Source organism: Drosophila arizonae, chromosome 2, assembly GCF_054131065.1.
Source record: "Drosophila arizonae isolate 15081-1271.41 chromosome 2, UAZ_ARI_1.0, whole genome shotgun sequence".
Lineage (NCBI taxonomy): Eukaryota > Metazoa > Arthropoda > Insecta > Diptera > Drosophilidae > Drosophila > Drosophila arizonae.
This window is the reverse complement of record NC_142922.1, coordinates 7,988,074-8,015,939: the sequence shown is the minus strand read 5'-3', so window position 1 is coordinate 8,015,939 and position 27,866 is coordinate 7,988,074. Positions and strand designations below refer to the sequence as shown.

The following is a 27,866-nucleotide window of genomic DNA, read 5'->3' as shown; positions in this document are numbered from 1 at the left end:
TTTGGTAATGTTAACAGCACTTCAGCAGTTTTTTACAAAGTTGGCAACTCTATCAATTCTTTTTAATAGCTGTTCTTAATTTCGCGCTCAGTCAAAAGAAAGTAAAGTCAAGCCGAAATCCATCAATCTAATGGCCAGCACATCGCGAAATGCCTCACAAAGACGCAATACATCACGTTCCCAGCAATCAATAAATGCGACTCAGGCGGAACCACAACATGTCGAGATAGATCAGCAAGTGCGCGCCATTCTGAATTTTATTCTATGCCATTCGGCCAATAAGGTTCCGATCAAACACAATGATTTAATTCCTCTGACGGATGGAAAAGCGGAAGTTATTAAAAGACTTCCGTTGGTCACCCAACTGCTGGAAAATCTCTACGGCATTAAGCTAGTCCAGCTCGATGGAAACCCCAAAAGATACATCTGTATAGCCGAAGCACCACCGACGTCCACCTTCGAGCTAACCGCTGCACAGCGTCCGCAATTCACACTGCTATACATTATACTTACCTACGTCTTTTTACGCGGGTGTCACATAGAGGAAGGCAAGCTCTTTACCATGCTGGATACGTTGGGAGTTAATGTGCACGAGGAGCATGAATACTTTGGTTCCGACATATCAAAACTGGTCGAGGAAACATTTGTGAAGCAAGAGTATCTGAAACGAGAGCGCTCACAGTTGAATCCTTTCGATGATCCCAAGATTACCTACAGTTGGGGACAACGCGCCAAACGCGAATTTACCTATCAGCAAGTTATTCAATTTGCATCCAAATTATTTAACCAGGACGTCAGCTTCTTTCAGAAGCAGCTTATGATGGCCGAAGCCATGGATAATCCTGAAGGCATGCAAGCGCCTACTCCAGCTGCAGATAACACGAATACAAGCTACACTGACTGCAATAGTTTAGTGGACAGTCAGTAGTAGATCGATCCCATTGTTTTCTCTTATTAATAGAACTTGCATATCTTGAATAATGTACTCTTGTTTGTTATATTTATATTAACAAATTATATTTATTTTAGGCATTACTAATTTCATTAAATTGCATACAATTTATAAATAAATAGAGATGCTATCTAATACTTGGCATAGTCCGTATCCATTATTAGCTTGCCATCTTTATCTTTAAGTCGAACACGTCCATTAGAATAGCGGGTTTCCTGGCTGCCATCCGGATAGACAAGTTTAACTGTGCCATCAGGATACTCGCGACGTTTGTTCAATTTGGTGTGTATTTCCTTTTGCCCATTGGGCAGATTTAATATCTTATCACCGTTTCGCAGTTGAATCAAATGCGTGCCATCCGCATAGCGCCATTCTTCCAATTTTTCCGTATCGCTGGGATCGACAATTTTAATGGAATTGTTCGGGAAATGAATCTCGATGACGCCATTCTTGTGACGATGCTCGGTTTGTCCATTTGGAAACTCAAGTATCTCCAGACCGTCCAGATAGGTAGTGTGCCATGTGTTAGTCTCTGCATAATAATACTTGACTGTGCCAGCACGTATATCCGTTTCCTTAATGTCCTTGTTAAAGTACAGCATGCGCACGTTCATACCATCGGCACTGATCTTCTTAAGATTGCCATTTGGATACCAAATGTCTTTACTGCCATCCTCATTTACAATCTCACGCTTGAACTCACTATTTTCGCCGTAATTGTTGTTACTCTTATTGTCATGATTATTGCTTCCGTTATGATTGTTGTTATTGCTTCCGCTATTATTGTTGTTCTTGTTGCGATCTGCAAAAATTGTGTCACCAGTTGCTGTGGCTGACTTTGTCGGCTTTGCCGGCTTTGGCATGGGTACATCATCCATTTCGAAGGAGCTGCTCGATGCGTAGCTTTCGCTGAGAGGCTCTGACTTTTTTCGACTTCGATTTAGACGGCGCTGTTGGCTCGTCGACTTATCCTGCAATATGTTCGTAATGGACTTGCTTTGCCGTTTGCCATTCTCATCCGTATGCTTGGCCGCCGACGCAGCTGCCTCCTGCTAAATGCGAATCTTGAGTTGAAAACATTTTTAAATATTCGTAAAATACTTACCAGCTTTGGGGCCAAGCGTGCAATATTGCGATTAATTTCTTGAAGCATTTTGCTACTGTTATCTCGCGTTAGCTTCACTATCTCCTGCTCCAGGCGCTTGTTGTCCCGCCCAAGCAACTCAATCTCGTCCCTGTAGTTGCGTTGCTCCTTTTCAGCGGCACGCAGCTGAGCACGAAGTCGCGCCTGCGCTGACACGTGAGTCTGTTCCTTTTGTTTCAGCTGCAGCTGAAGGGCCTCCACCTCTTGCTTAAGCGCCGCCAGTTCCTTTTTATCCTTGCTATTGACGTTGCTCTTTTGAAGACGCATCTGTTGCTCGAACCTGCGACGTTCCTCTTCAATCTTCATGCGTTCATCGTGCAAATAGATTTCCGCTTGGATTTTCTCATCATGCACACGCTCCATTGCCTCCAAATGTTCCTGAGCACACTTGGCCTTGTCCAGCTCGTGTTGCTGCTTGAGCCGCAAAAGCTGAGCATTTTGTTCCTTAAATGTGGCGATTTCTGCTTCCAGTTCCTCGAGGCGCGTACGCACTAAATTCGCCTTCGCTTGCAGTTCCTGGGTTAGCTGCTCATCGCCAGCAGCGCTCTGTGTCGGTTGAGCCTTTCTTTGTTCCAGAGCCTGAAACAACGCCGCTTTGAACTCCTCAAAGAGCTCTACATTTGTGCCGTCCTGCACCGTTGTCTCATCTGAATATTGATGGGTATCATTGGAATCGGAAAAGCGCACATGTACCTGAGCCTTGCCGGCGTTAATTTTTATCGGCGTCTGGATCAAGGTACTCTCCTGCTCATCCGGATTATCATCGTCATCAGTTTCACTGATCACCTCCGACACTTGTGGTTTCAGGCGCATTTCACGCATCTGCTGGGAAATAACTATCTGATCGCTATCGTCAGCATCCGCCTGACGGTTCTTCTCCTTGCGTGCCATGAATGTACGTATGCAGCTAGAGTTCATGTCCACGTTACCCTCACGGGCCTTCTGCTCCAACAGCTCAAATATGCTGATATTGTCGTCACTTTCCACTCGTATCTGAGCCGAGCGTCGATGCAGTACAGGTGGCCTAATCTGCTGCGAGTCTAGCACCTTTGCCCAACACATGTTTGCCAAGGCATTGGAACTTGTCTCGGAAGAGTGTTCATCATCAGCCATTTGCCCTTTGGCGTCGTTTAGCTCGACAAAGCGAACCTTCGGCGACACAGTAGAATTCGTGTTACTGGTTGAAGTATAGGAAGACTTTAGATCCGGGGTGGAACTGCACACGGTCTTGGAATTTATCAGTGGCTGCTGAAAGCGATGCTCCTTCTTTGACAGTGGAGGTGGTGGTGGGGGCATCGCTATTGCTTTCTGTACAACAGTTGGCACTTTGTGCGACTTTAAAATGCTGCGCTTTTGCTGTTTTATCAAAGTGGGCTTGCGGTACTGTGGATGAGCATTGGCGTATTTGTAGCGCGGTAAATTATTAAGACGCAATTGGTCAGGATCAACTTTGAAGCGCTGTTTTAGTCCATCACCACGCCGTAAAAATGGCTTTTTGGGCTTTGCGGGTCGAGGACTAGTAGAAATATCTGTAAGTTGGAAGCACTGCTCAGCCTTTTCCCCCTCATCCTCATCCTGTTTTGCGTGGCGCACCATTTGAATGCTTGATGGTTGGTGCTGTTGCTCCTGCTCCTGTCCCTGTTCCTGTTCCAGCTTGTCATTGTTTTCAATTAAATTTGTATCTCCGTTGTTTTCATCCACAATGTCATCGTGCAACAGCCCAAGCATTTGGTACATATTGCGGTGCTCCAGTCCGAGCATAAGGCGCTGGTTGTTTTGACGCTCTTCCAAAAGGCGTTTTTGTTCCTCTTGCCAACGATTCAAAGCTGCTAGGCGTGTCGTTATATCCAATTGTGTCAAAGGTGAAGCATTAATCTCATCAGATCCTTCCATATTTTAACTTTGCGTATCATTCAAATAAATTATTTTATTGTTTATATACGCGAAACCCGACGCTACGCATTCAAACAAGAAGTCTAAAATTCTAGTGCTGGAAAGTGTCGCACAGCAAATAAACCAGGGCGGCAGGTTTATTTTTTAATTAAAAAATACTCCATTCGGTAACTTATGAAACTACTCGCAAATAAAGTTGCTTTTATATACATTTATTTACATTAATACATATCATTTACTTATTATTTACATTAAATGTAAGAGCTTCTACATATCAGGAACACAGTCATCATTTTCATTTACTTCTGGCTCATCAAAATCTCGTACTTGTACATCGGCATCCTCTCCATACTGCAAAATACTGTCGATCTGTAGCAGAAGATCGCTCAAACTCTCCTCATCATCAATGTTCAATGGAAAAAAGCGCACCAAACTAGAATATAAACAATAATTTCATGTTTAATATTGTTTAATTAATGTACAGACTGTACAGTGGCAACGCCAACGCGGCATACTTGCCAGCCCTGGTTTAGAGAAAATAATTTTTCGTCGCGTCGTAAAATGTGCGCATAAACTCAACCTTAAAATTACAAATAGAGCTTAATTATACATAATATAACAAAATAAGTCACATCTACTTTAATTAAGTGCACCGCCCACCAGTTTTGGCGGGTCAAACAAAGTGTGTCTAAAATACCCCAAAAAATCCCAAGCAACAGCAACAACAAGAGCAAAATAGACTCATTTTCAACACAACATTTTTTGGGCACACACCAAAAACGGCAAAGAAGCTAAAAAACCCTGAATTTACGACCGCACCGTAATTCAAAACATGGATGACAACACGGACATGGACTTATCCAAAGTGTATGTTGTACGCTCCGCCAAGGGCGTCGACATGCTATGTGTGGATGATTACCTTTATCATTTCGATCGCATTGGCAAAAACAACACATACCGTTGGCTATGCAATCGACGAAAGGATAAGGTGACGCCATGCCGGTCGCGCATCTCCACCATCGTGCCCGATCCCACGGATAAGAGCAAGCATGTTGTGGTCGATGTTATTCAGGCACATGTCCATCCACGCTGCAGCAGTCATGAGATCACAAAAGTCTCACAACGCAAGCGACTGTCCAACATGAAAATGAATGATGCCTATAGCAGCACGCAACCAAAGCGCGCCCGACTATACGAGCGCGCCGCTGCCGGTCTCAATCCACCCGAATGGATATCCACAAACAGAGAAAACGAAGCACTTCAATATTCGTTTCACCTAGACTTCGAGGTGTGTCTCAATTTCTCTTGATATGCTAATTTGGAATCATGAGTTTAGATAGATTATCAAAGTGAGAGACTTATAAGTTCATCTTGCAGAAATCACAGTCCGCATTGTATATTAATTTATTTGTATGGCCATGTACATATACATATTGTTACCAGCTAATAATTCCCAACAATCGAAAATTTTAGTTTATGAGTCATTTAGCTATAAATACTGTTTTGGATTCACTAAGCCGAAAATTTAAGTAAATGGAGTGTACATTTACTTGCTCATAAAATCGAATTCATTAATATGTTTAATATGATTATGATATCTCATGAGATAAATTCAGCATTCTTATACAATATTGAACAATATTAATTAAAAATTCCCATTCATTTTGCAGGATAAAGATCGAGTTTATATGCTGCGCCGTCGCGATGGTCGCGTTATGGTGTGCATTGATGGGCAGCTGTACTATCTGGCTGGCAAGTCGTACAAGGGCGACCTATACCGATGGACATGTGTGAGGAAGCGAGATATTGAGTGCACGGCAAAGATCTGCACGGAGGCAACCTTGGCTGGGGCACATCGGTTGCATTTAATGGAATCGGATGCGCATATACATCCACACTATTCCGCTGACAAGCTAATGCAAATGTTTACCAGACACCAGATCCTCTTGGTAGACGATGACCAAACAGTGGAAGTACTGCAGGAGTGCCCCAATCTGGAGTACTTTGATCCCGAGCTAAGCTCAGGATCCCAGAAGGGCGATGATGTTGGCTCCATAATCATTGAAGATTGCGAGGAGAATTATGAGGTCTATATGAATCTCGACAACAGTCAGTCTGCGCTGACTGAAACACAACCGCAAGAGCACCCAAATCCCGATAACGAAATGAAATGGCCAAATGCTGCTGATATCATTGATAATTATGTGAGTCCGCCGGATTATGATCCGCTGACCGAAACCGATTTGACCAAGTTCACATTCTTGCCATCGGCAAAAGGACGTAAGGTGCTCTGCTTGGACCGCCATCTGTTTCACTTCGACTCGCAGAGCCGTGCCAACGGTCACATGTTCTTCACGTGCATCATGCGGCGCGATAAGCAGCAAAGCTGTCATGTTCGTGTCACATTGGATCCCGTCGAGAATGGGCCAGAGGTGCTGCGCATTAATGGCGAGCATACACATAAACCCGATCTGCAGGAGATACAGCGGCGCATTAATCAGCAAAGGAAACAGGAAAAGCTGCAGGAGATGACGAAGCAAGATGGCAATGACCAACCGGAGCAAGGCGACACGGCGAGACAGTCACTTGGCACTGAAGAGACTGACTTTGAAAGTCAAGATGACCTGGACACGGAGGAAGAGGCAGACACAGTTGCTGAGCAGGTGGCCAACTATGAGAAACTGAAAGACCAGTCGTTGTCTTCCAACGCTAGCGACGGCCACCAAAATGTGGTCATGAAAAAGGTAATTGGCATTGATGGCATCAAGTTGGAGCCCGAGCATCCGCAGGCAGCCTCAATGATTGTGCAGTATATGAACGATGGCGCCGACAATATCAGCGCCAAAATCGAGATCCTGCCCAATGATTTAGGGGCCATTGAGCAGCCCACCACATCGACGCCTAAGCCACAACTGACTAATCTACGAAAGCGTCGTACTAACACAGCGCCTAACAATAACAATAACAACAACAACAACAATGCTCAACTAACTTCGCTTCCCCCGGACATGGATCTGACCAAAATCTGTACTTTGCGGTCGGCCAAGGGCAGCGAGATGCTTTGCGTGGATGGCTACATCTATCATGCCAAGAATCGGGGCCTCATCTCGCGCAACTATTGGGTGTGCATCAAGAGCCGTGATCCGGAGATCAATTGCAAGAGCCGCATATCGACGGCCACACAAAAGGATGGCTCTATCCGTGTTCTGCGGGTCTACAACAGCCACAGTCATCCGTTCAGCGAGGACGACATCAAACGGCGACTCTTCAATGAAATCAACAAAAAGAACAATAAAAAACTCAAGTTCCGGCCACTGCATTTCATCGGAAAATCTCTGGAGCAAATCAAACAGGAGTACGGAGACCTTTATGTCGAACAGCTCAATGTATCCAATCTCACAGATGGTATTGTGGTCCACAAGAAACCACGCAACAGTGCAGGCAGCAGCCAAAATAGCACCACCAGCATATCCACAACAAAAATAAAGAGAGAAGAGACGCTAAACTCAACTGCTCTAAAACACAAGCTGCAGGCACAGGAGCAGGTTCAAGAGCAACACGACTTCGAGGAGGATGTGGTTGTCGAAGACGAAGAGGATATCGAAGAGGCACCCATAACCGATGAGGGGCAGTTCATGACTGTCGAAGAAGACAACACGGATGCCATAATCGAAGTTGTCGAGGAGGTGCCCGAAATGGAAAACTATGGCAATATTGAGTAAGTGCACCCTAATGGAAATATAAATTATAATATATAGATTTAACCCACATCGAATTGCTATCGGAATACGAAATTAACCGGGCTCCATAATAGATTCGCTGGTCCATAGATAAGCAGATAACCAAATTACAGGGCAATTGAAAGTCGACCAAGTTCAAGTTTTACAACTTGGTATGTTGAGCAGCTATTGAAAAGTAAAAACGATTTTGGCATTCGGTTTCAGTCGGTTTTAAGAGCTACGCGTGCGCACTTCACTATTACGGAGCGAATTCCAATTGGGTAAATGCCGAGATATTAAAAATCAAATACATCGCGTAGATGACAGCAACAAAATTTACATTCGCTTTGTCTAATGGGAACCTGCTTGTTGGCCTGGCCACAATTGAAACCGGTTATACGAGATACCTTAACTCATTTGCAATCTCATTTTTTGTGCATAATTTAATACAGACCCATTTATACGATGAAGTTATACGCCGTATCGGATGGACCGCCCTCGCTGGCCGTGCGCATGGCCCTCAAGGCACTGGGCATCCAATACCAGCTAATTAATGTGGACTTCTGTGCACTGGAGCACCGTACGCCGGACTATGCGAAGGTGGGTTGCCTTCAAGTTAACAATTAGTTGACAATTTAAATAAATTTCTTACTACCCACAGATGAATCCACAAAAGGAGATACCTGTACTGGACGACGATGGCTTCCATCTGTCCGAGAGCATTGCAATTATGCAATATTTGTGCGATAAGTACTCCCCTCTGTCGACCCTGTATCCGGAGGATCCGACTGAACGGGCGCTGGTCAATCAGCGTCTATGCTTCAATATGAACTTTTACTATGCGCCCATTTCGGCGCATAGCATGGCGCCCATATTCTTCGACTACGAGCGCACGCCCATGACCCTGAAGAAGGTCGAGAACGCGCTCGATGTTTTCGAAACGTATCTGCAGCGTTTGGGCACCAAATACGCGGCCTCTGAAAATGTAACCATTGCAGACTTTGCGCTGGTTTCATCGACTCTATGCCTGGAAGCCATTGACTTTGATTTCTCGCCTTATCCGCTGGTACGGAAATGGTACAGCACTTTTAAGGAGGAGTACCCAGAGCTCTGGCAGATTGCCGACAGTGGTATGCAGGAGATTATTGCATTTGAGCATAATCCTCCAGATCTGTCACATATGGAACATCCATTTCATCCAACCCGCAAGCCAAAGGCATAAAACAATTGTTATATTTTAGAAAATTAGAAGTTAAGTGTACTTGCTGCATTTAGGCGAGCCTTGATAGTTGAAATATGCATACGAAACTATTTTTTTAAATAAATTCAGTTCTATACAATATTTTAACTACTATTCAAATCGATGTCTATAAATATCTGTTCTCGTAATCTCCCACAATCCCTCCCTGTGGGAGATTACGAGAACAGATATTAACAACGGGATTAACATTATGGGAGAAAGGTACTCTAAAGATTGATTTGTGTAGGGAATCTATATAAGTTACTTACCTAAAATCCTCGATGAGCGAGCCAATTGCTTCGGTTAGCTTTCGATATTTCTCACCAAACCCTGTGCCTATGGTCAGCTCACCCATCAGATTATGCGTGTCTGGCTCCAAATATAGTTCCAGCTGCTTGCGCGCCTCGGCGCTCAATAGATCCACTTTGGTTAGCACGTTCACGTGCGGCTGTTCCATGTTGGCCATGACACTGAGCGCCGCCATCGTTCCTGATATGAACTTAGCACCATCCACCATGAACTGCGAGTCCAGGCAGAACACAACGCAAGTGCGAAAGTTCCAGGATTCGAGCAGCTCTACCAACTGCTTGCCCATCTTTAGATGTGTGAATAGTTCGATTTGGCCAGGCATATCGAACAGTATGTAGTCATCATCGGGCTCTCCTAGCATTAGCTCATCATCGCCGCCGCACAGCTGTGCCTTTAGCCAGTCCTGATTCTCAATGAGAAACTCAAGGCAAAATATAAGACCACCATTGGGGCCATAGTGTAACTCCTCGTCCTCCATGGCATCATCCAGATGTATCAGCTCTCGTATGTCTGTTAATGGTGTGTAATTAAAGTGCTCCGCTGCTGGATCCAAGTTGACAACCTGAATGTTGCGCTTGCCATCCATAGCATGCTGTTGCATATTACTACAATAGGTAGACTGTGCTATGCGATTATATGTTGGTGAAGCTCTTTAACTAATTGGTAAATAATGAAAGATTACCTTGCCACTGCCAGCAGGTCCTACCACAATTTGTGCGAAACGCATATTTACTTTTACTTTAAGTTTTAAAACAAAGTCTAGCGAATTTCCTGCGCGTGCGGTCGCTTAGTGCTGCAAAGCGTCGGAAAAAAGCTTGAAATGCGTTTTGGACAATTGTGTGGATGATACGGCAACGCCACTGCGCGCTTTCCACAGATTTAAATTATAGAGTGACCATATTGAAATGTACAGCTGTGCAGTTAATTAAATCTGCGGTTTAACAGCCAGAAATCGTAAACACAATAGTGACTCGTTAATTTACATATGATCGGATTGATTTATCAGAACGTTCAATCACGTCGCCACCCTGCGAAGGCTAAGCCTAATTGCTGATAAACATCTAAATTGTGCTACCAAACATACACACGCGCCACACACACGGACAGCGAAACGAGCGACAGCTGTCCATCTAACGATTGTCCCTGCCCCGAACATGACAATCATAATGATTTTTTAAATGCCACGCTTGCAGCAAAACTATAACGCTTAAAAATAATATTCTCTTTATACAATTTTTTGTTATAAAATTTGATGTAGTCTGTGCCCTGCGTGTGCATGTCGGAAGACCGGAAATAATTTTCTAGTTGCCCAAGCTAAACACCCACCCCAGAGAGAACTCTAACTGCACTTGTGTACTTTTAATGATATCGGCGACAGGGGCTGCAGGCCAGGTGTTCAATATATTGTGCTGATAACTGTGTTATTTAGTTGTAAATTGCGCCTTTTGGCCTCGTCGCTTGAACTGCAAATGGTTTAAAATTATAGGATCAATAGGCGCATGGTATTTCACCATTCCAATGCTGAATTTGTTATTTAAATACAATAAAAATTTATATATTTATATATTTTATTTTTAATACTCGTATTTATTTAATTGTAAACTAAACGACTAAGTATAACATTTAGATGTAAGCAAACTTATAGCAATTAAATACCACAGAACAAGTTGATTTTTATAATATTTTAAAATTGGAATATATATATATATATTCATATATATGCATGTGTGTGTGTCTGTTAAAGGTGCCACTACCATATCGTTGACTAGCATGCCTTGACTAGCTTGAGCGTTGCATTGCAATAGTTAAAGAATATTCTCTTAAAGACCTCCTCCGTTGCCAAAGATGTTCGCTGCAGCACCAGCACCAGCACCAGGACCGACAGCGGCATCTCTTATATTTCCACTGACATTGAAGTCCTCGCTGCTCTGATTGCTATTGTGATTTTGACTAGAATTCGAATTGTTGCTGCTGCAGCCGCTGCTCTTTGCAGCATTGTTGCTATAGAGCGGCTGGATTGGATGCTGATTGGTCGCTCCATTGGGATCGTCTGGTGTCCATGTGCGTGCATAGAGCTTGCTGCCCGGATAGCGATCGCCCTTGCGATACCAGGATAACGAGTGCGACATTCCTCCGGCTGCAACAAAAACAATTTGTTCAATATCATATTATTGTCACACATTCAATCAAAAGTCAAGCGCCGCCCCATCAATTAAAAGTTGTTGCCAAAAACTGAGCAAATGCCATTAGCGAACACATTACAAGCCCATCAGCAGCCGCAGAGCAAACAAGCAAAGGGTTCATCATTCCACGCACAGGGTGTCTCTCTGCATGGCTTGCTTGCTTGCTGTTGTTGCAGCTGTCCACCATTTGCCTTAAGCAAACAAAACCCAAGCACAAATCCTGCCCTCCGCCAGCCTGCCTGCCTTCCAGCCTTCCTGCCTGCCTGCGTTTTCTATTACGTCCAATCAGCTTGCACGCGGGATAACATCCCATACCCACAAGCCTGCCCCTGTGCCTGCTCCTTCCCTCTCCCTCTCCATTTCCCATTCCAATCAGAGCGGAAGCTTCGTAATTTGTAGAGCGCACTGTATTTCGAGTGTCTGATGCGGGTGTTGCTCAAATATGCGACATGCCACCCCATCGTTCGCTTACCACAGGCAGCTTCAGCTTCACACCCGCTCCGTCATCTCGCAAGTTGGTGTGAACATATGCCAGGCGTGTGTCCGGCGCCCCGCTGCCCCTCTGCCCGCTACCCCATAGCCACCATAAGAGTCGTGAAAACCAATCCACTTGCTGTCATTTAAGTGGGCGTTGTGTTTGGGGCTTTGCGATTTTTATCTATGTATGTATATATCTCTGCTTTTTTGATTTGTTTTATTCTTCATTTTTCTTTCGGGCTTTGTCTGTTTTTGCTCAACATTTTTAATGCCCGTTAAGCATGAAAATGCTTTTGCCATACCACCATATCACAGTCCATCTTTCTCCACTGCCTCCATTTTGGTGCTTTTGGCCTCGTTTGCCCTTTAACAGGACCCACGAATCGTTCAGCACACACATCTGCTCGACTATAACGAATTTCTCACGATATGATTATGTCGATTGCGCATTGTTGTTGCAACAACTTTGTTGTTGCCGATGTCGAGTGTGTGCGTGTGTGTGTGTGTTCACCTGGAGTTGGAGTTGAAGTTGGAAATTGGGCAAGGTGTGTGTCATGTTGGATTTTATCAAAACAATTTATTTGTCGCATGCATTTTGTACAATATTTTATCTGGGATTTAGTTCAGTTCGGATTTAGAACAAAATGCTCCACGAAAGCTATTCATTTCTGTCATTTTGAAGATTATATTATATATTTTATATTATTTATCCATATAATATTTATATTTACTTTTCCATATTTTCTATTCTAAAATTCTAGAAAGCAAAATTCTGTAAAGCAAAATAATTTGAAACACTAGTCTATAATATTCTATTCGACTAGTTATAGGGTGACATGCAGTGCTAAAAGTATGCAGATTTTTCTTGGTATTCGTAGAGAGCTGTTATTTTCAATCTGTAAAGCGTTGCCTTATAAAGCGATAAGATTTCTTTGGATACGCCTGTTGAAGGCATTGCAAATCAGGTATTGAGATATATGTATTACGGCATAGCTCTATTACTTAACAACTGAAAAATAATTTGAGATATCAGTCTATCTTCAAGAACACTATTCTCAGAATGGTCTACATCATGCACTCTCGGTTCGGGAACTAAAGAAGAACTATATCTTTGACGGTTTGAAAACGGAAACTAAACAATTTTTAGGGAAGGAAATAAGATGTCTCACGCAGATATATAAATGATTTTTGATATACAAATATTATAAATAAAATTCCTCTTTAGATATAATATTATAATAATTTACAATTTTAAATTAATCAAGTAGTAACACACTTGTATTTCAAATATACTTTCCCATAAAAAACCCATACGAATAACCTACCTAATGGCTCACTTTTCAAATATTCCCAAAGGTTGTAAATTTTGAGCTAAATACAAGTAAAGTAGAAATTCCACTCATTATCATAGATATAAATTCTGATGCCAACTAGTTTTCGACAAAGTATTAATTTCTGTTGTGACACTCATGAGTTGAAAAACTAAAAAAAAAACTCTTAAAAATGCTGCCAATCAGTCAAAATCGGACTGCGAAAGACCCCTATGCAGTGGTTTTTGAGAACACCCTTTGGCTTACCAAGTGCTCGGGCATTAGTTATGCAGATGCTGCAGCTCGATCGGAACAATTGAGAATTTTGGAATTACGGGTCTGCAGTGTCATACATATTGAATAGAAAAATTATTAACCAAAAAACCGTAACTAAAGCAACTTTTATGAGCTGGCACACGGAAAACCCTAATCCATTGTGCCGGACCCCCACCCTCCCCGAAGAGGCTAATGAAAACCTTTCGTGTGCGTACCAAGCGGAACCCTGGCACCAAGTTCACAGCATTCCGTGATCGATGCGAACTGTGCAATGAGCAACAGCCACAGCCATAGCCACAGCCGCAGCAGTTTCCTTGACTGGCAGTCACGCAAAGCACGCAAAACGATGCCGAAGCGAGAAGTGTGAAAATTCAAATTAGTTACACTTAGGCAGACGCAGCAGCAGCAGACTACCCCATCGATGAAACTCCACGAGGCCACGGAGGGGTAGAGTGATCAACCCTCATTTAGACAATTGCACGAGATGCCTCAACCACATCAATGCACTTTAAATATGCAACGAACAACAGCTGAATTATGTCATTAGATGTAGAACTAGCAAAGGCCTGACCACCGCCCACCGCTCACCGCCCACAGCTGATTGATTTGATTGATGGCTGACTGGCTGGCTGGCTGCCTGATTGACAACTTACTGCGATCCTTGAGTATGATCTTCTTGGGCGGCTCCTTTTGATAGTTGCGCTGCAAGCTCAGTCCCGCCTCATTGCCGTTCTTATCCTTCTTGACCATTTCGCTCAAAAATGTTATATAACTGATAGCCAGCTTAAGCGTATCCACCTGGAATTAGATTTGATTAAATTAAATATCATTGATGGGATAATAGAGGCGATCTTCATAGAGATAATGCCTTTTAAGGTCTTTCAGTTGAGAGATTAGACTATTGTTGCTCCTCTTTTAGTATATATGATATTATATTTCTCAATTTATAATTATTTTGTTGATCTCATGATGATGTAGCAAAAGTTTAAGTCTGTAAAACTTCTAATTAACTAAGAATTTCTTAGTTACTAAATTGAGTCTGGAGGTCTATTAATAGTTGATTTTATATGGAGATAAAGTATAACAATAATCATTAGATATGTTTGTAAGAGATGGAAAAAAATATAATACATTGCCGATTTTGCATATTCATTCTGTATATTCACAATCAAAAGTGTATTTGAAGGGTCTGAAGGTTTGCTGACTTATATGGTATGCTATTCACTATGTAGCTGTCTATCAATCGCGATTGAAATTGATATTTAAACAAAATATAATAATACAGGTTTGCTATATTATTATCCATATAGAATACCCAATAGGTCTCACCTTGCTCAGTCGCTTCTCGTAGGGCAGTGTAGGTATATGGGTACGCAGACCCTCGAAGGCTTCATTGATGCTTTGCATGCGACGTCGCTCCCGAAGATTCGCCGCCTGACGCTGCTGGGCCATCTGGGAGGCGCACTTCAAGCGACGGGGCTTGTGACTGCGCCGCCTAAACAGTGAGTAGCTGCAATTGGTTATTATCGGAGCAGCTGGGCCTTGGGCAACCTGATTGAAATTAACACTCACGTCTTCTCGTTGTTCTCCTGGTCGCTGTTGAAGCCACTGCTGTACGCATCGTCGTCATCGTCGCTCTCCGAGCTGTGCTCATCTCCGAAAAAGTATTCGGAACTGGAGTTCGAGGCATTCGTTGCCTGCGATCCCTCGAAGAAGTGGCGAGCCATCGTCGCTTCCAAGTCGAAATTGTCCATTGAGAACATTTTGCCAATTGCAGTTACCCTTTCTTTTCAATGTTACAAACTAATGTTGGCTAATTGTCCAACAAGTGCATAACGGTTAACCTAACGCCTCCGCTTATAAATCCAATTGGAAACACGTGCACAGCACGTGCCGATCAAGCGAAATGCGACGCGTGTCGTTAGCCTTTGACTCTTGATTTTCGAACACTATGAAAAGGACATAAAACATCATTTGTTTACATAATGCTCAAAGCATTCTTATCGGTAGCTCTTGCTGTGGCCAGGTTGTTAAATTGATAATAAACATGTTCAACATGCAGACACTCTCGATTAGATAAGCCCCGCTGATAGCGAGTATGACTGCTCACAGCTTGATTAGGTATTAAGTACCCTATGCTAATGCGAATGGAATCAATAAAAGTTGTAATTACTACAGCGTATTAAATACTATGTATATATATATGTAATTGTATTTAATTGAGTTACAAGTCAATCTTCTTTTCGTTTTCAATGCTCTAAATTCTCAAAGAATACCAACTGCAAGTAAGTTTCCCTTATATTCCCTAAACACATTGGAATTGGGTAAATTCATATAGGGGCATGGTAAGCCCAATAACTTTATGTGCATATGGTTGATCACGTAAATCAGATCAGTCGATACTGACATTTTCATCAGTTCATTTGTCTGTCTAATTATCAGTCTTCTATATTTTCGCTCATATTTATATAGGAATCTGGTAAACTACTAAACTTAGAAGCTGAAAAATTCGAAATATATATTCATACAGCTCTGCATTCATATTTGTTTAATATATGTATGTTTCTATTTCGATTTAAAAAAATTAGCGGGCTCTTAAGTACATCGTAAATCTCATTGAAGCTGGTGATATTATAATATGTACATACGTATATTTGTGGTATGCTATGAATAATCTCAATTCTATAAACTGACGCTCGGATGTATTTATTAAAAAATGGAAACCTCTTATTGAGATTATCAAATCCATATAGATTTATTTCAAATATAATATTTGTATTCACATTCATATTCCCTTTGCTCAGCTTTAGTTTCTAGGATTCCTTCAACACGATTGTTTTCATTTTTCTATTTTTTTCTATTTTACCAAGGGATACTTCACCTAGCTGATAAAAATATTATCCTTAGCTTTCACAAAATTTCCAAATATATACCAACAATAGGTAGATCCTAATAGTGCCGACGGTAAGAGACAAACATCGCAAAGGTCTCTTTTTACCTTATTCGAGGGTTTTCATCCAATATCCAATATCCGTTATGCTTAGCAAGTACACAATGGATTCGTTATTATTTATGATTGCACATTCATACACTATCTATGACCGATTTATATGCACTGGAATCAGTTTGCGGAAGTGAAAATATTCAAACCGTTAAGTGAAACATTGAAGCGCGATTTGGTAGCGAACGCGCCGCCAGCTACAAAGCGAATGAAATTGTTTTGCCGGTGCCAGGCGCAGGATACGTTCCCTTCTGATAAGCGAGGGGCGGCGAGGGGTAGTAGTTCCTGCCGTGCCAACGTTGTCTGTCTAGCTGTATATCAATGGCGGCAGTGCCACATCGAACAGTGTTGCCAGATGGGCGGAGTTTATGTCTGGCTGCCAGCCAATCAGAGCCAAGCAGCCAAAAACTTTCGCCTCTGCAGGGTTGCATTTTGGGGTAGAATAAGCTTATTAAGTTTGTGCACTGAATTTTGTTTTTGTTCTTCGTTTTTTTTTTTATTCATGCTCAGCCAAGGGATGAGATATTTGCTGCTGATTTTCATATGGTAGACACATTAAATTGGTCTTTGATTACGAACGCGTTTATCTGTTTAAGCGGAATTATTGCCCGAGTGGCATACAAGTGGCATGGTATGTATACCTATGCAGTAGGCTTCACTGGGCAAGTGTCTGCAGCGGAAAGAGGGCGTGGGCTAGGGAACAGACAGCTGCACTATTTGCGTGTGCAGCTCCAACAATATGAGCAATGATTTTATCATTTCTTTTTTCTTTTTCTATTTTCACTCAAGCAGCATCTAAGTCTAATTAATGGACTGCGGCAGCCAAACAAACAAAGCTCTGACACTAGGCAAATACAGATATAGAAAATACAAAAAAAAAAAAACAATACAACACAAAAATTTGTCAACCAGCATAATTTTTAAGCATTAGCACAGCGTGTCGCAAAGACTAATGCAAATATTTGCATTGTCTAGGATTTGGCTGCGAGACAACTCCATTAAAACGGCCTTTGCTGTTGCAGTATCTGCTGCATATTTTACGGCGCCCCGACAGGGGTGTCAAAATACCATGAAACATTATAGAATGTATGTATTTAGATATATATACAGTCCTCGATAAAGCCACTCACCCCTCAAGGCAGTTGATTGTGTTGCGCCTTTGCTGCGTTGCGTTTGTTTGTTGTCCTTTTTTCCGTGTCTGTTGCCCCTACCCCCGGTCCTGCCCCTGCTCCTGCTCCTGCTCCTGCTCCTGACTGCCTCATCATCATCGACGACGACGACCTCACTAAGGCTACCCATGATAAACAATTTGTTTTTTTGGTTCGCCATCTCATCATTTGTTGTTGTTGCTTTTGTTTTCATTGCCAACGCTGCTCGTTTTGTGCAGCTGTATAAACAAATTAGTTCTCAATTTTATCAAGTTGTTGCCTAGTGGCGAATCAGTTAACAGCCAACTGCCAAGACTGAGATGAATTTGGCCCAATCAAGATCGAGGCACATTTTCTTTAACAATTTTATCTAAATGATAATAAAAACTCCATGGATAGTTATTTAAACACAGATTCCTAAACAAGTGGGGAAACTAATTTAGAGCTCTTAAAAATCTATACAGCAATTTTTTTTTAAATGTCCATTTTGCATGGATTTTCATTATTATGATTATATTCAGTTGAATTATATAGAATCTGAAAAAATATATATTTCTAGCATATAATTCAGAATTCTAAAATCAACCTAATTTGACCGAAAGCCTTTGGAAATTTATAGCTTTAATTCAAAACTCAATTTAAACAAAATTTGATATTTAAAAATATATATTTCGCAATGCTGAACGAAGGCTCATCGCATTTCTCCCTCTACTATGAATTACAATAATACTATATAGGGAGTCATAATACCAATTACTTTATATACAGTCTTTTAAGCGTTTGTTGTTTAGTATATGAAATTAAAATGTATAGAAATAAATTAACAAAACAAATATACATAGATAGGGAAAAATTACATTAAAGAGAGAAAAATCATTAGTATTTTCAATAAATGCAATATTAAATGGAACATATTATAAATGAAAATGTCATTAAGAAGTATACATATATATATTTAAAATTGATTAAAATCACCCCATCAAATCAAGCCCCATATCGAGACAAATTCAAATAAGAATATGGATATAACAGTAATAATTCGATAAAACAAATTATAAAATTCCATATTGCTCTGCACCTGTCACAGTTTTCCATATGTAAGTGTACTGTATAATTAAAGCTCCCACAAATGAGATAATGCCACACTCTGTTAAATTCATATCACGCTGCGAATTATATACACGTCATATAGCACAATCAAGCGTAACCGCCTCTACGGGCAACTTACCCTATCTAATGCGAATGCAACGGGACCCTATATCATTATTGCAGGCAATTGCCGGCGAAGGGGGTTGCCTCAAACTGAATGGATTGTCATTTGGCACAACAATTTTCAATTCGTTTTTTTTTTTTTTTTTTTCTTTATTATTCGAATTCTAATTAAAAACCTAAATGTATTGTTAAGGTATGGCAAGCGATCTGGGTCGAGGCAGTACGAAGTGCTTATCACACTGAAGCTGAGGCTGATGCCGCTTCCACTACCGCTGCCCTGCCCTGATCCCTGTTCTACGTCCATATATGGTGTTGACACTGAGCATTAAGGATGGCAAAATCCTCTTGAGTGCATGCCTGGCCGAGCACTCGCAACGAAAACGCAATGTGTGTGTGTGGATTATGTATAAATTTTAATCTCATTTGAAAAGTTTTTTTCGTTTTTAAGTGCCGATGTAAAGTGCAAAAATTGAAATCAACAATGGGCTTTAAGAAGGGTTGACCCTCGGATAGACGGATATATTCTATTTAACAGTAGGTACCTTTAATATAGCTAAGGGTAGTTGCTGATGTAAATCTTATTAAAAATATATTTTAAAATGTTTTATTTCTTTTAACAATTTTCTTTAAGTTGCTTACTGAATAAAAGCAACGCTTTTAACATAAAATTCAAAACTCAATTAAACTGATACTGTTAACTTAGCATGATATTTAACATTCAATAATAGCATAGCCATGCTATTCAAATGTTAGCCTCCCCTGCTGTTCGCTTATGATTACAAAATTGATTCGTTCACAACGTGGCGTCGGTGGTGTAATGGTTAGCATAGTTGCCTTCCAAGCAGTTGACCCGGGTTCGATTCCCGGCCGACGCACAGCTTAACTTTTTTGCTACAATTTTTTTTTTTAAATATTTGGGCTTTATTGTTTACTTTATATTTACAATTTGAACATTACTTGCTCACTAAATTTATGTATTGGCTTAATACGCTCATCGAAACGCTTACCATTATACTCAAATTCACTGTAGGGTACTGTGTTGAGCACTTTAAAGCCAACAGCTTTGCCAATTTTTTGGGTAAATAGTGATGTCCAGAGGGCAGTAACCGCTTTAGGTCTTTTATCTTGCAATTCTGGTGCCACATCCTCCAAGCCTTGTCCCTGACCCAACTCACGTGCCAACTGAATCGTGGTTTCAGCAAGAGCGCGACCAAGTCCTTGCCTGCCAAACTCAGGCAAGGTGGCCAAAAACATCAGCTCACATACACAATCCATATTGTATTCGGCGCACACGTCTATCTTAGCGTCCATCGTAATCATATAGTTCATTAGAGCCTTAGCCTGAGGACTCTTCGCCTGCTCATTATAAAACTTTACGAAGAAATTATCCTCGCCAGGGGGTGGAGAAAACTATAATTTTGATACATGAAAACTCTATCTTATTAAATAAACAATGCTTGACTGTGTCCACTTGCCTGCAACTTATTAAAGGAAACCGCAACAATCCGGCCACTTTCTACATGTTTAATAATTAACGAAACGCCATCCTGTGCTGTAATTCGGCAAAGCTCCCGCAACTCTTGGCGAGCTTGACTATTTTCGGGTAAATTGATTTCGCAACCATTGCAAACTGATTCGTTGATGAAAAACGAATCATTCAGCACCTAATATTAAAAAAAAATAATAATAATAATAATATTTAAACATGACCTTAGAATCTGATTATGAGGTTTTTATATTAAGAATGTAAATAAAACAAAATATATAAATATTCAATGCAGAAAAGTGCAAAAAAGTACAATGCGTCGGCCGGGAATCGAACCCGGGTCAACTGCTTGGAAGGCAACTATGCTAACCATTACACCACCGACGCCATGTTCTCGAGTTTGCTCTAAATTGATTTTCTGAAGCTTTTACAGTGCAAATTCTAACAAAAAACATTGCAAATATATTTTTTTATTTCTATTGCTATTTTACAGAGCTAATTATTGCCGGTGCTAACCAAATTCGCTTGTACATTCTTTTTTTTTTTATTCATGCATATGTATATATTTGTGCATACTTACATTAAGAGCTTCCTCCAAATCAGCATTAGCCAAACTGCGTAGCTCATACTTTCCTATTGTATTAAAATGTTTAAAAATTTATTTAAAAATTCTATAAAATACTTTATTAATGTCCAGTTAAGAAGCGAAATTCGAATTTTCCTCACCATTGTGCAATGTTGACCAAAGTCTTCCGTTCTGTGCTCGCATTTTCACCGCTAATCTTTCTTTAGAATCGACTATTGCCATCAAGTGTTCGATTGTAACTAAGCTATAAAGAAATTTTGATAGCTCTATCTGAAACCCGAAACCTGTTATACGACACCTCAACAGCACTATAGGCTTATCATTTTGGCCCTATGTTAGGAAGAAGCTGAGCTCAGCTGATCATATTATCGTTTGAAATTTTACTAAAAATATATACATAAATATGCTTAGATAAGGTAATTATTATTATCGCATTTTCGCGATTTTTTTTTCATTATTCTTAACTAAATTTCATTCATAAAACTTAATATATAAGAATTATATAGACAAGTATTTTTTTGAAATAAAAAAGTACGAAATCAATTACACATTATTTTTGTATATAAGATGTGTACATATGTATATCCTTTTAAGCAGAAGGATGATGAGATTACATTTCTTCGAGACATCCAAGACAATTCGATCATTTCATTTCATTTTTTTTTTTTTTTTTCTAATATAAAAAGTTTTTATAGGCAATTTTTTAATAGTTAATCTAAATTTTGTATATGTAGTTAATAGCAAAATTGATTTATTTGAAGCTCAACTTTAACCCAATATTAAATTGTTGAATCTCGATCAGCTGATTTGTCAGTGCTGTTAACGTACATTTCAATTAGAACAGCTGCAGCAATTAAAGCATCTTACAGCACTGTACAGCGACTCATAAAAATCATAACAAAGAGTTACGCTGTTATTCATTTCAGCTGCTGTATTGCACAAATTAGCAAATTTACAAACGTAACCTCTGGCCACGCTGTTTTCTGGTTCTATTTTGGTGTTGTGTCAAATAAATCGTAGGCGCGACGCCATGGCAACGCCGCGTTAAACAAAGCATTAAGTCTTCTTTTATATTACGGACATTATCTATCGCAAAATGTTTCTATTGGACAGAATTTTGCCGTTTATCTTCAGTTATATACGTCCATTTATCAAATGGTTCCTGCATGTGTTCACTCGCCTCTCGGAGCTCCAGCGCATATGCTATGGCGCAAGAGCTGGTGCGCCGAGATGCCACCAAATTGAGCGCTCCCTCCAACAATCGAAGCAGCCGGAAATAAAGACAATGTTAAGAGAACTGGACGAGGCAGGCCCCTATGTAACGGACAGAGAGTTGCTATATTTTGGTGAGCAAAGAGCACATGGCATTCCCACCTTTCCGATGCTAACAATACCTTTTCCCGAACAGCTACACATGCAGTCAGTGTTGTCGGCCGCGTAAAACACATAAAAAGCAATGTGCATCCCGATTTTGGTAGGCTCTTCGGCAATTGTGTGACCACAATTTGGGGCTATAAACGGTTAATGCATCAAGTAGAACAACTGCGTGCCGAGGCGTACGACTCTGAGAATCTGGAGCACGAACAGAAGCTGCTGGAGCTCTGGAAACTGCTGATGCCCGAAACGCCGCTAACAGGTCGCATCTCCAAGCAATGGCAAGAAATTGGCTTTCAGGGCGATGATCCCAAAACGGACTTCCGCGGCATGGGCATGCTGGGTCTCGAGAATCTTTTGTACTTTGCGCGCGCCTACAATGATGCCGCCAAGCACGTCCTGCTCCACTCAATGCATCCCACCTTGGGGTACACATATGCCATTGTTGGCATCAACCTTACCGCCTTGGCCGTCAATCTTCTGCGCTCTGGTGCGGCCAAGACTCATTTCTACAATCAGGTGGCGCTGCATAAGCAAAACTTTAGCACGCTCGAGGACTTCCATAAGCTGTATTGCTATTTGTTCTTCGAGTTCGATCGGTTTTGGATGGACAGCTCACCGCGCAACATTATGGACTTTCGAGAAGTTTATCAAGCCTTCGAGATAACGAAACTCGAGGCGCTCCACAATGAGAATACTATCTTTAAAACGAACCTGGTCGTCGAGTCCGTCTAACTGCTCACATTGTTGTACTTAAACTAATTTCATAGATAATATTTATATATAAATGCAGCTTTTTATGCGTTTATTTGAGAGCTATATATATGTACTTTTAATATATATGTATAAATATTTGTATGCAAGTATGTAAATCGTTAGCCGCAACTAATTTTAATTAAATGGAATGTCATGCATAATACTTAGAAATGATGATCGAGATTCGAGATTGCACAATAGGGAACACAGAGTCCTATAAAAATACATATTTCAATATCACGCAAAAGCAAAAATATTAAATTAAACAAAAACAACTACCACAGAAATTATAAATCGTTCATACTGATTAAATCTTTTTGAGTATCCTATCAATTTGAAGATATACCTAGTATGTATATATAAATATATATATATATATATATGAAATGAACAAGTCGAATGGAATTGGTGCGTCCAAAAGAGCCTTCGCCCTGGTTGCAAGCTAGTTGAATATCATAGTATTATAATTAGCATGGTGTGTTCGTTCCAAGGATTTGCTCTAGCGATAAAACTTGACCTCGGCCTCAACGCAATCCTTGAGCAGCTCGTCCAGCTCTTCGCTGGCAAAATCCTGGATAGAAAAGTAATTATTCAACTCATCGACACAGGAACGCTCCAAGCTGCGTAAGTGCTCCAGCGCAGCTGGCTTACGATTGGCATGCAAGCTGTGCAACAGCGTCTGCTCCGTGTCAGCCTGCACCTGAGTCAGCGGCGAAATACGTGGCTTGGGCGCAAACACAAACGGCTTGAATACAGATTCGGCGGCATTTGGTGTGCCGGTGAACCAGTGACACGAAATGGAACTGCCCTTGGCAGTTAGCACCGATACGTTGGCCGCCCGTGAACCAGCACCGCTCGCCAAGCGCAATGTCTCGAACATATCCTGCTGCGTGTAGGTGCCATCGCCAACGGGCTTCAGGCCACACCAATCAGCTTCCGGTGCCTGCGCCTCCGCATCGTGAGCAGCTGCAAAGCTAGCAGTAGTATCCAGGCCGTCACTTGACTTATCGATAGTTGTGGTTACGGTTAGCCCACCACTAGGCACACGTAGACAGCTGGCCTGCAGCTTCTCGGCGGCCCACACTTTGCCGGCACTACTCAAAATCCAGGCAGCCGTAGGATCACAAACTATAAAGTTCATCTTGGCGTTGTCGTTGCTGTGCTTCGCTACCAACGCTCCAATACGTTCAACGGCTGCTTCCGCATCTTTAGCCTCGGCTAGTGTCACCCTGCAGCATGTACGATAATTTTATAAAACCAGACACACATATGTACATATATAAGCGACAGACATACATATATATATATCATACATATGGATTTATATATATATGTATGTACATATTTTGTTACCTACCGCACTATATCAGTGCTTAGAAGACAATCACTGTCTTTCGCCTCCTGATCCCCGTCAGCCCAGCTGAGGCTTATGGCCACGCCTCTTTCGTTGGCCCCAAAGTCGCCGCCCCAAAGGAAGGGCTTCGGCTTTTGCAATATAACACGTAGAGCATCGGTCACCGGCTCTAAAGCAGCACCACCATCAGTCTAACATATGTGGCAAGTGGCAAAGCATTGAAGATGAGTCACTTAAGCTTTTTCGGCTGTTTATTGGCTTACCTTCCCCTCCAGCACGTCGCTGACATCATAGTAACAGATTTCCGATGCCACGCCTACCGCTGCAGCGTCCTCGCCATTGCGACCGAAAATTAGGGAGCCACACTTAGTATTGGCTGGCAGCACAATAAAACAGTCAGCATTTGAGGACATTTTTTATGTTTTAAATAAATTATATGCTCAGACACAGACCGATTTGCAAAATTGATTTTTCGCAACAGCTGTTGCCGTTACAGTCTGTTGACGCCAATTGACCTAACAGAATTCTGTTAATAAAAGCTATTTGAGTGAAGTTGGCTGCGTGTGAATTCAGAGCTCTGCCAACCTATTTAAATCGATTGCTTGAATTAATCGATTGTTTTCTTGTTCTTACAATATTACCATTGCTGATCACAGTCGCAGTGGTCTAAAAAGTTGTAAAAGTCGAAAATCCAGTTAAATCTTAATAATTTTAATAAATCGCTGTTACTTCGGGAAGCCGCAAAGTGTTATAAATGCAGTTTTGATCCGAAAAAGTGTCGCAGAGGCTGAAAACGTCGTCGAAGAATTGCATTTGTATACAGCAGTCTGTGTGCAGGTGTTGTCTCATTCGGGCGTATCTTCGAGTTGAATTGTGGTGCGAGCGAAACAACAACAAACAAGTTACAAGGTAAATACTCGTGCATATTGTTGTTGTTACTGCTGTTGGTGGATGTTCAGCGCCTTTTTTGTGTGTTGATTATTGTACTTGCGTGCGTTGTAACTCGTGGGCGGCCAAACCATCGCTGTCCGGCTTTAGCGGCTATTAAAAAAAACTTAAAATCGTCGCTATCTTCCAATTAAAGGAAACGAATGTGAAGAAAATGGAATAAAGTGAAATAACAATTGGAACGCAAAGGGACAAAAAAGTGCCTGTTAAAGAAAATCAATATTCATATTGTGCATCGCGCTTCCAATAAGAAATTACAGTGAGTCTATGCAAATAGCAAATGCGAATCAAAAGAATTTCTTTAAGACTCCCAATCAGTGTCGGTGGGCCGCTGCCGCTGCCGCTCCCTAAGCAGATATTTCTTCTCAGTTATGTGTATGTGCGCCTGTATGTGTGTGAATGTGTATGTGCGTGTGCCGCTTCGCGTTGCTTGACCACTTTGACCGCGCGCATTTTCATGTTGTTTTTGGTCTAAAACTAGTTTTCGTTGTATTTTTGTTGTTGCTGCTAATGTTTTTGATGTTGTTGTTGGTTTTGAGTTGGGTTAAATTTTCACCCTGCCAGTGAATGTGATGACGTTTTAAGGTGCCCACGTCGAGTTGATTTAAATGTAATCGCAGAAAATCAATAATTTCAAGCTTTGAGTATACACATTTTTGTGGAAAACTGGTTGAAATTGAAGTGTGTGGCATGCTTTAAGTGTGAAAGCGGAACACAAACCACCCTCGCTCGCTCTCGCTGTCTGCTCCAACTCCAATTCCGCATCTAGCGCAGCCCAAACCAAAACCATCCCAGCCCCTTTCAGAGCATCTTGCTTCAAGTGATGAAAATATTTATATACATATGTATATATGTATATACAAAATACATATAAAGTGCCGTTACATTCCTCCCCAAATGCGCCCCATTATGCGGCATTTGGTTTATATATACATATGGATATGTGTGTGTATGCTTATATACATCTAATCTTTGTGTGTATCTGTTTGCTTGTAGGCGTTCTCGTCGAAAGTGCATTGCTCTGCCGCTACCCCTGCTCCAACGTCGTATTGTAAACATTACAAAAGCTGCGTGCGGAGCGGCCTCATTTCATTCGTGTTTGTGCGTGTATATATATGTGTGTGTGCATTTAGTTCTTTTATTTACACTTACACTGTTAATGTTGCTCTCGCGAGCAGTTGGCAACACGCGCATCGCAGCCACTGCGTTTTCGGCAGTTGGCAACACGTTGACCCAATAACGGTACAACAAGACACCCGCATACATACGCAAAAACGCACATGCATATATGTATGTATACATAAAAAAAACGTGAATGAAAGCCAGCATGGCATTCGACGGTCTTCGTTATTATGATTATGTTGGTTCGTTGCTGCAGCAACCATAAAATCTCTGCAGATGCGACCCACATATGCATGTGCTTCAATTTCATTTCTTCTTGTGCTAATTAAACAAAATCACTGTGTTGAAAAATCAATAATCATCTAATGCAACTGTTAATTGAGGCTGTGTTGAATATCAATGTAAGAAAATTACTTAGTTTTATATTTAACGCTGGCATTGTTTACATCAAGAAAAAAGCAACATTTTATTTTGTGACCACCGACAGGTTCAATGAACCAGTCAATCGGTGGAATGCCCATCCGTTCGAATGCCTGTCCGTATGTGTGTGTGTGTATGTGTTCGTGTGCGTGTATTTTTGTGATCGTAACCAAAATTTGTTGGTATTTTTATGGGCATCGATTATTGTACCCATTAGGATGTGATGTAGATATATTTATCGCTATAATTTGTGTGCCCCAAAATCAAAACACAAAAACAATCGCTGTTTGAAGTGCGTTGGCGGCCGTAAAAGAAAAATATATACATATACATGCATATATATATATATACCTTGACATTGAGAACTCTATACATGTATGTATGTGTATGTGTGCCGTGCGTAGTGTGTTTAGCAAACAGAACCTACTTCTATGTGTGTGTGAGTGAATTGTGCACACATACTGTCTCACTCTAGCGCACAGAATTTTCATGTTAAGTATTATTTAATAAATAAACCGGCCCGGCCCGGCCTGCCTTTGATTGTTATTGTTATTGTTTACGAATGCGCCATTGACCTTGCGAAAAGCACCTGCAATGCAATTGGCCAAATGCAAATATCGATAACACATGCCAGCGATATATCGATTCAAGGACTTTGTTTATGTGTCAACAGTAGAGCTTGTGTAACCTTAATTATTGAACAATATTTATTAATAATATGTTTACATGCATATTTAGTAATTTGTTTTTTTTTTCTCGTTTTAGCTAAGAGGCGGCTTGAGGTTAGTTGACTTGTCAATTAACCACAATCAATAATTTTCTGGTGAGCAACTGTAATAATTAAGTCAAATTAATTTTTTTTTTATAAACTTTTGTTTAGAGAGCTAGAGGCTTTTAGTTTAAGTATATAGTATCTATATTTCATTTTAAGCAGCTTGACACTTTATTATTAATAG

At 41.0% G+C, this 27,866-nt stretch overlaps 9 protein-coding genes, 1 long non-coding RNA gene and 2 other non-coding genes across 18 annotated transcripts in view; 6 read left to right on the top strand and 6 right to left on the bottom strand.

The window, feature by feature from the left end:
- Nucleotides 1-17: 17 nt before the first annotated feature.
- MAGE (necdin, MAGE family member) lies at nt 18-1,089 on the top strand. Its single transcript, XM_018000851.2, has one exon. It carries the CDS (start codon nt 131-133, stop codon nt 926-928), a length of 798 nt encoding a protein of 265 aa, XP_017856340.1. The 5' UTR covers nt 18-130; the 3' UTR covers nt 929-1,089.
- Nucleotides 535-4,129, bottom strand: Sas-4 (spindle assembly abnormal 4). 2 transcript variants are annotated; one of them, XM_018000849.2, is made up of 2 exons: nt 2,058-4,129; nt 535-2,004 (listed from the first exon to the last, which is right to left on the bottom strand). In XM_018000849.2, the coding sequence occupies exons 1-2, from the start codon at nt 3,987-3,989 to the stop codon at nt 1,084-1,086; spliced, it is 2,853 nt and encodes a 950-aa protein (XP_017856338.1). In that variant the 5' UTR covers nt 3,990-4,129; the 3' UTR covers nt 535-1,083. The 2 variants fall into 2 exon arrangements, with proteins under 2 accessions (XP_017856338.1, XP_017856339.1); XM_018000850.2 differs by having other exon boundaries at nt 535-2,001.
- A 56-nt stretch (nt 4,130-4,185) lies between these two features.
- On the bottom strand, nt 4,186-10,094 carry LOC108608875 (GPN-loop GTPase 3). Of its 2 annotated transcripts, none has more exons than XM_018000482.2 (3): nt 9,940-10,094; nt 9,218-9,876; nt 4,186-4,422 (listed from the first exon to the last, which is right to left on the bottom strand). In XM_018000482.2, the coding sequence occupies exons 1-3, from the start codon at nt 9,982-9,984 to the stop codon at nt 4,257-4,259; spliced, it is 870 nt and encodes a 289-aa protein (XP_017855971.1). In that variant the 5' UTR covers nt 9,985-10,094; the 3' UTR covers nt 4,186-4,256. The 2 variants fall into 2 exon arrangements, with proteins under 2 accessions (XP_017855971.1, XP_089319131.1); XM_089463005.1 differs by having other exon boundaries at nt 9,218-9,862; nt 9,940-10,090.
- gfzf (GST-containing FLYWCH zinc-finger protein) lies at nt 4,521-9,050 on the top strand. The gene is made up of 4 exons (XM_018000480.2): nt 4,521-5,277; nt 5,660-7,707; nt 8,161-8,308; nt 8,370-9,050. The coding sequence occupies exons 1-4, from the start codon at nt 4,822-4,824 to the stop codon at nt 8,928-8,930; spliced, it is 3,213 nt and encodes a 1,070-aa protein (XP_017855969.1). The 5' UTR covers nt 4,521-4,821; the 3' UTR covers nt 8,931-9,050.
- An 834-nt stretch (nt 10,095-10,928) lies between the features above and the next one.
- Nucleotides 10,929-16,791, bottom strand: Fer1 (48 related 1). Of its 2 annotated transcripts, none has more exons than XM_018018553.2 (5): nt 16,502-16,791; nt 15,076-15,452; nt 14,833-15,013; nt 14,157-14,301; nt 10,929-11,394 (listed from the first exon to the last, which is right to left on the bottom strand). In XM_018018553.2, exons 2-5 carry the CDS (start codon nt 15,264-15,266, stop codon nt 11,078-11,080), a joined length of 834 nt encoding a protein of 277 aa, XP_017874042.1. In that variant the 5' UTR covers nt 15,267-15,452; nt 16,502-16,791; the 3' UTR covers nt 10,929-11,077. The 2 variants fall into 2 exon arrangements, with proteins under 2 accessions (XP_017874042.1, XP_017874043.1); XM_018018554.2 differs by having other exon boundaries at nt 14,833-14,998; nt 16,502-16,787.
- LOC149270260 (uncharacterized) lies at nt 12,535-14,651 on the top strand. The gene is made up of 2 exons (XR_016271201.1): nt 12,535-13,564; nt 13,637-14,651. It is a non-coding gene; the product is annotated as an uncharacterized LOC149270260 (long non-coding RNA).
- Nucleotides 16,792-18,993: 2,202 nt separating the features above from the next.
- On the bottom strand, nt 18,994-21,375 carry LOC108621318 (uncharacterized). Its single transcript, XM_018018555.2, has 4 exons — nt 21,077-21,375; nt 20,931-20,983; nt 20,340-20,528; nt 18,994-20,274 (listed from the first exon to the last, which is right to left on the bottom strand). Exons 1-4 carry the CDS (start codon nt 21,156-21,158, stop codon nt 19,804-19,806), a joined length of 795 nt encoding a protein of 264 aa, XP_017874044.1. The 5' UTR covers nt 21,159-21,375; the 3' UTR covers nt 18,994-19,803.
- TRNAG-UCC (transfer RNA glycine (anticodon UCC)) lies at nt 19,668-19,739 on the top strand. The gene has a single exon. It is a non-coding gene; the product is annotated as a tRNA-Gly (tRNA).
- Nucleotides 20,666-20,737, bottom strand: TRNAG-UCC (transfer RNA glycine (anticodon UCC)). Its single transcript has one exon. It is a non-coding gene; the product is annotated as a tRNA-Gly (tRNA).
- A 236-nt stretch (nt 21,376-21,611) lies between the features above and the next one.
- Nucleotides 21,612-23,395, top strand: LOC108621315 (ELMO domain-containing protein 2). The gene is made up of 2 exons (XM_018018552.2): nt 21,612-22,282; nt 22,345-23,395. Exons 1-2 carry the CDS (start codon nt 22,033-22,035, stop codon nt 23,043-23,045), a joined length of 951 nt encoding a protein of 316 aa, XP_017874041.1. The 5' UTR covers nt 21,612-22,032; the 3' UTR covers nt 23,046-23,395.
- LOC108621314 (secernin-3) lies at nt 22,344-24,953 on the bottom strand. The gene is made up of 3 exons (XM_018018551.2): nt 24,684-24,953; nt 24,424-24,611; nt 22,344-24,295 (listed from the first exon to the last, which is right to left on the bottom strand). Exons 1-3 carry the CDS (start codon nt 24,831-24,833, stop codon nt 23,566-23,568), a joined length of 1,068 nt encoding a protein of 355 aa, XP_017874040.1. The 5' UTR covers nt 24,834-24,953; the 3' UTR covers nt 22,344-23,565.
- Nucleotides 24,954-25,022: 69 nt separating this feature from the next.
- Nucleotides 25,023-27,866, top strand: part of Alh (coiled coil domain containing protein Alhambra) — a 31,207-nt gene continuing 28,363 nt past the window's right edge. For 2 of the 4 annotated variants that reach the window (XM_089473270.1, XM_089473262.1), the window contains exons 1-2: nt 25,023-25,329; nt 27,676-27,733. The gene's annotated coding sequence lies outside the window, so the exon portion shown is untranslated. The remainder of the gene's footprint in view (nt 25,330-27,675; nt 27,734-27,866) is intronic. The other 2 variants (XM_089473267.1, XM_018018549.2) reach the window with 2 other exon arrangements.

Bases quoted from the DNA above. Each gene is read 5' to 3' on its own strand.
- LOC108608875 (XM_018000482.2), bottom strand. From the start codon at position 9,984: ATGCGTTTCGCACAAATTGTGGTAGGACCTGCTGGCAGTGGCAAG. The intron at 9,877-9,939 runs GTAATCTTTCAT...CGCATAGCACAG, and splicing joins GACCTGCTGGCAGTGGCAAG to TCTACCTATTGTAGTAATAT. The intron at 4,423-9,217 runs GTAAGTAACTTA...TTTATATTCTAG, and splicing joins TCGCTCATCGAGGATTTTAG to TTTGGTGCGCTTTTTTCCAT.
- LOC108621318 (XM_018018555.2), bottom strand. From the start codon at position 21,158: ATGGCAATAGTCGATTCTAAAGAAAGATTAGCGGTGAAAATGCGAGCA. The intron at 20,984-21,076 runs GTGAGGAAAATT...TTAATACAATAG, and splicing joins TTGGTCAACATTGCACAATG to GAAAGTATGAGCTACGCAGT. The intron at 20,275-20,339 runs GCAAGTGGACAC...TCAAAATTATAG, and splicing joins TTTCCTTTAATAAGTTGCAG to TTTTCTCCACCCCCTGGCGA.
- Fer1 (XM_018018553.2), bottom strand. From the start codon at position 15,266: ATGTTCTCAATGGACAATTTCGACTTGGAAGCGACGATGGCTCGCCAC. The intron at 15,014-15,075 runs GTGAGTGTTAAT...AACCAATTGCAG, and splicing joins CAGGAGAACAACGAGAAGAC to CTACTCACTGTTTAGGCGGC. The intron at 11,395-14,156 runs GTAAGTTGTCAA...TTTTTGTTGCAG, and splicing joins GATCATACTCAAGGATCGCA to CCGGAGGAATGTCGCACTCG.
- LOC108621315 (XM_018018552.2), top strand. From the start codon at position 22,033: ATGTTTCTATTGGACAGAATTTTGCCGTTTATCTTCAGTTATATACGT. The intron at 22,283-22,344 runs GTGAGCAAAGAG...TTTCCCGAACAG, and splicing joins CAGAGAGTTGCTATATTTTG to CTACACATGCAGTCAGTGTT.
- LOC108621314 (XM_018018551.2), bottom strand. From the start codon at position 24,833: ATGTCCTCAAATGCTGACTGTTTTATTGTGCTGCCAGCCAATACTAAG. The intron at 24,612-24,683 runs GTAAGCCAATAA...CACATATGTTAG, and splicing joins GCGACGTGCTGGAGGGGAAG to ACTGATGGTGGTGCTGCTTT. The intron at 24,296-24,423 runs GTAGGTAACAAA...TACATGCTGCAG, and splicing joins CTAAGCACTGATATAGTGCG to GGTGACACTAGCCGAGGCTA.
- Sas-4 (XM_018000849.2), bottom strand. From the start codon at position 3,989: ATGGAAGGATCTGATGAGATTAATGCTTCACCTTTGACACAATTGGAT. The intron at 2,005-2,057 runs GTAAGTATTTTA...ATTCGCATTTAG, and splicing joins CACGCTTGGCCCCAAAGCTG to CAGGAGGCAGCTGCGTCGGC.
- gfzf (XM_018000480.2), top strand. From the start codon at position 4,822: ATGGATGACAACACGGACATGGACTTATCCAAAGTGTATGTTGTACGC. The intron at 5,278-5,659 runs GTGTGTCTCAAT...TTCATTTTGCAG, and splicing joins CGTTTCACCTAGACTTCGAG to GATAAAGATCGAGTTTATAT. The intron at 7,708-8,160 runs GTAAGTGCACCC...AATTTAATACAG, and splicing joins GAAAACTATGGCAATATTGA to ACCCATTTATACGATGAAGT.
- MAGE (XM_018000851.2), top strand. From the start codon at position 131: ATGGCCAGCACATCGCGAAATGCCTCACAAAGACGCAATACATCACGT.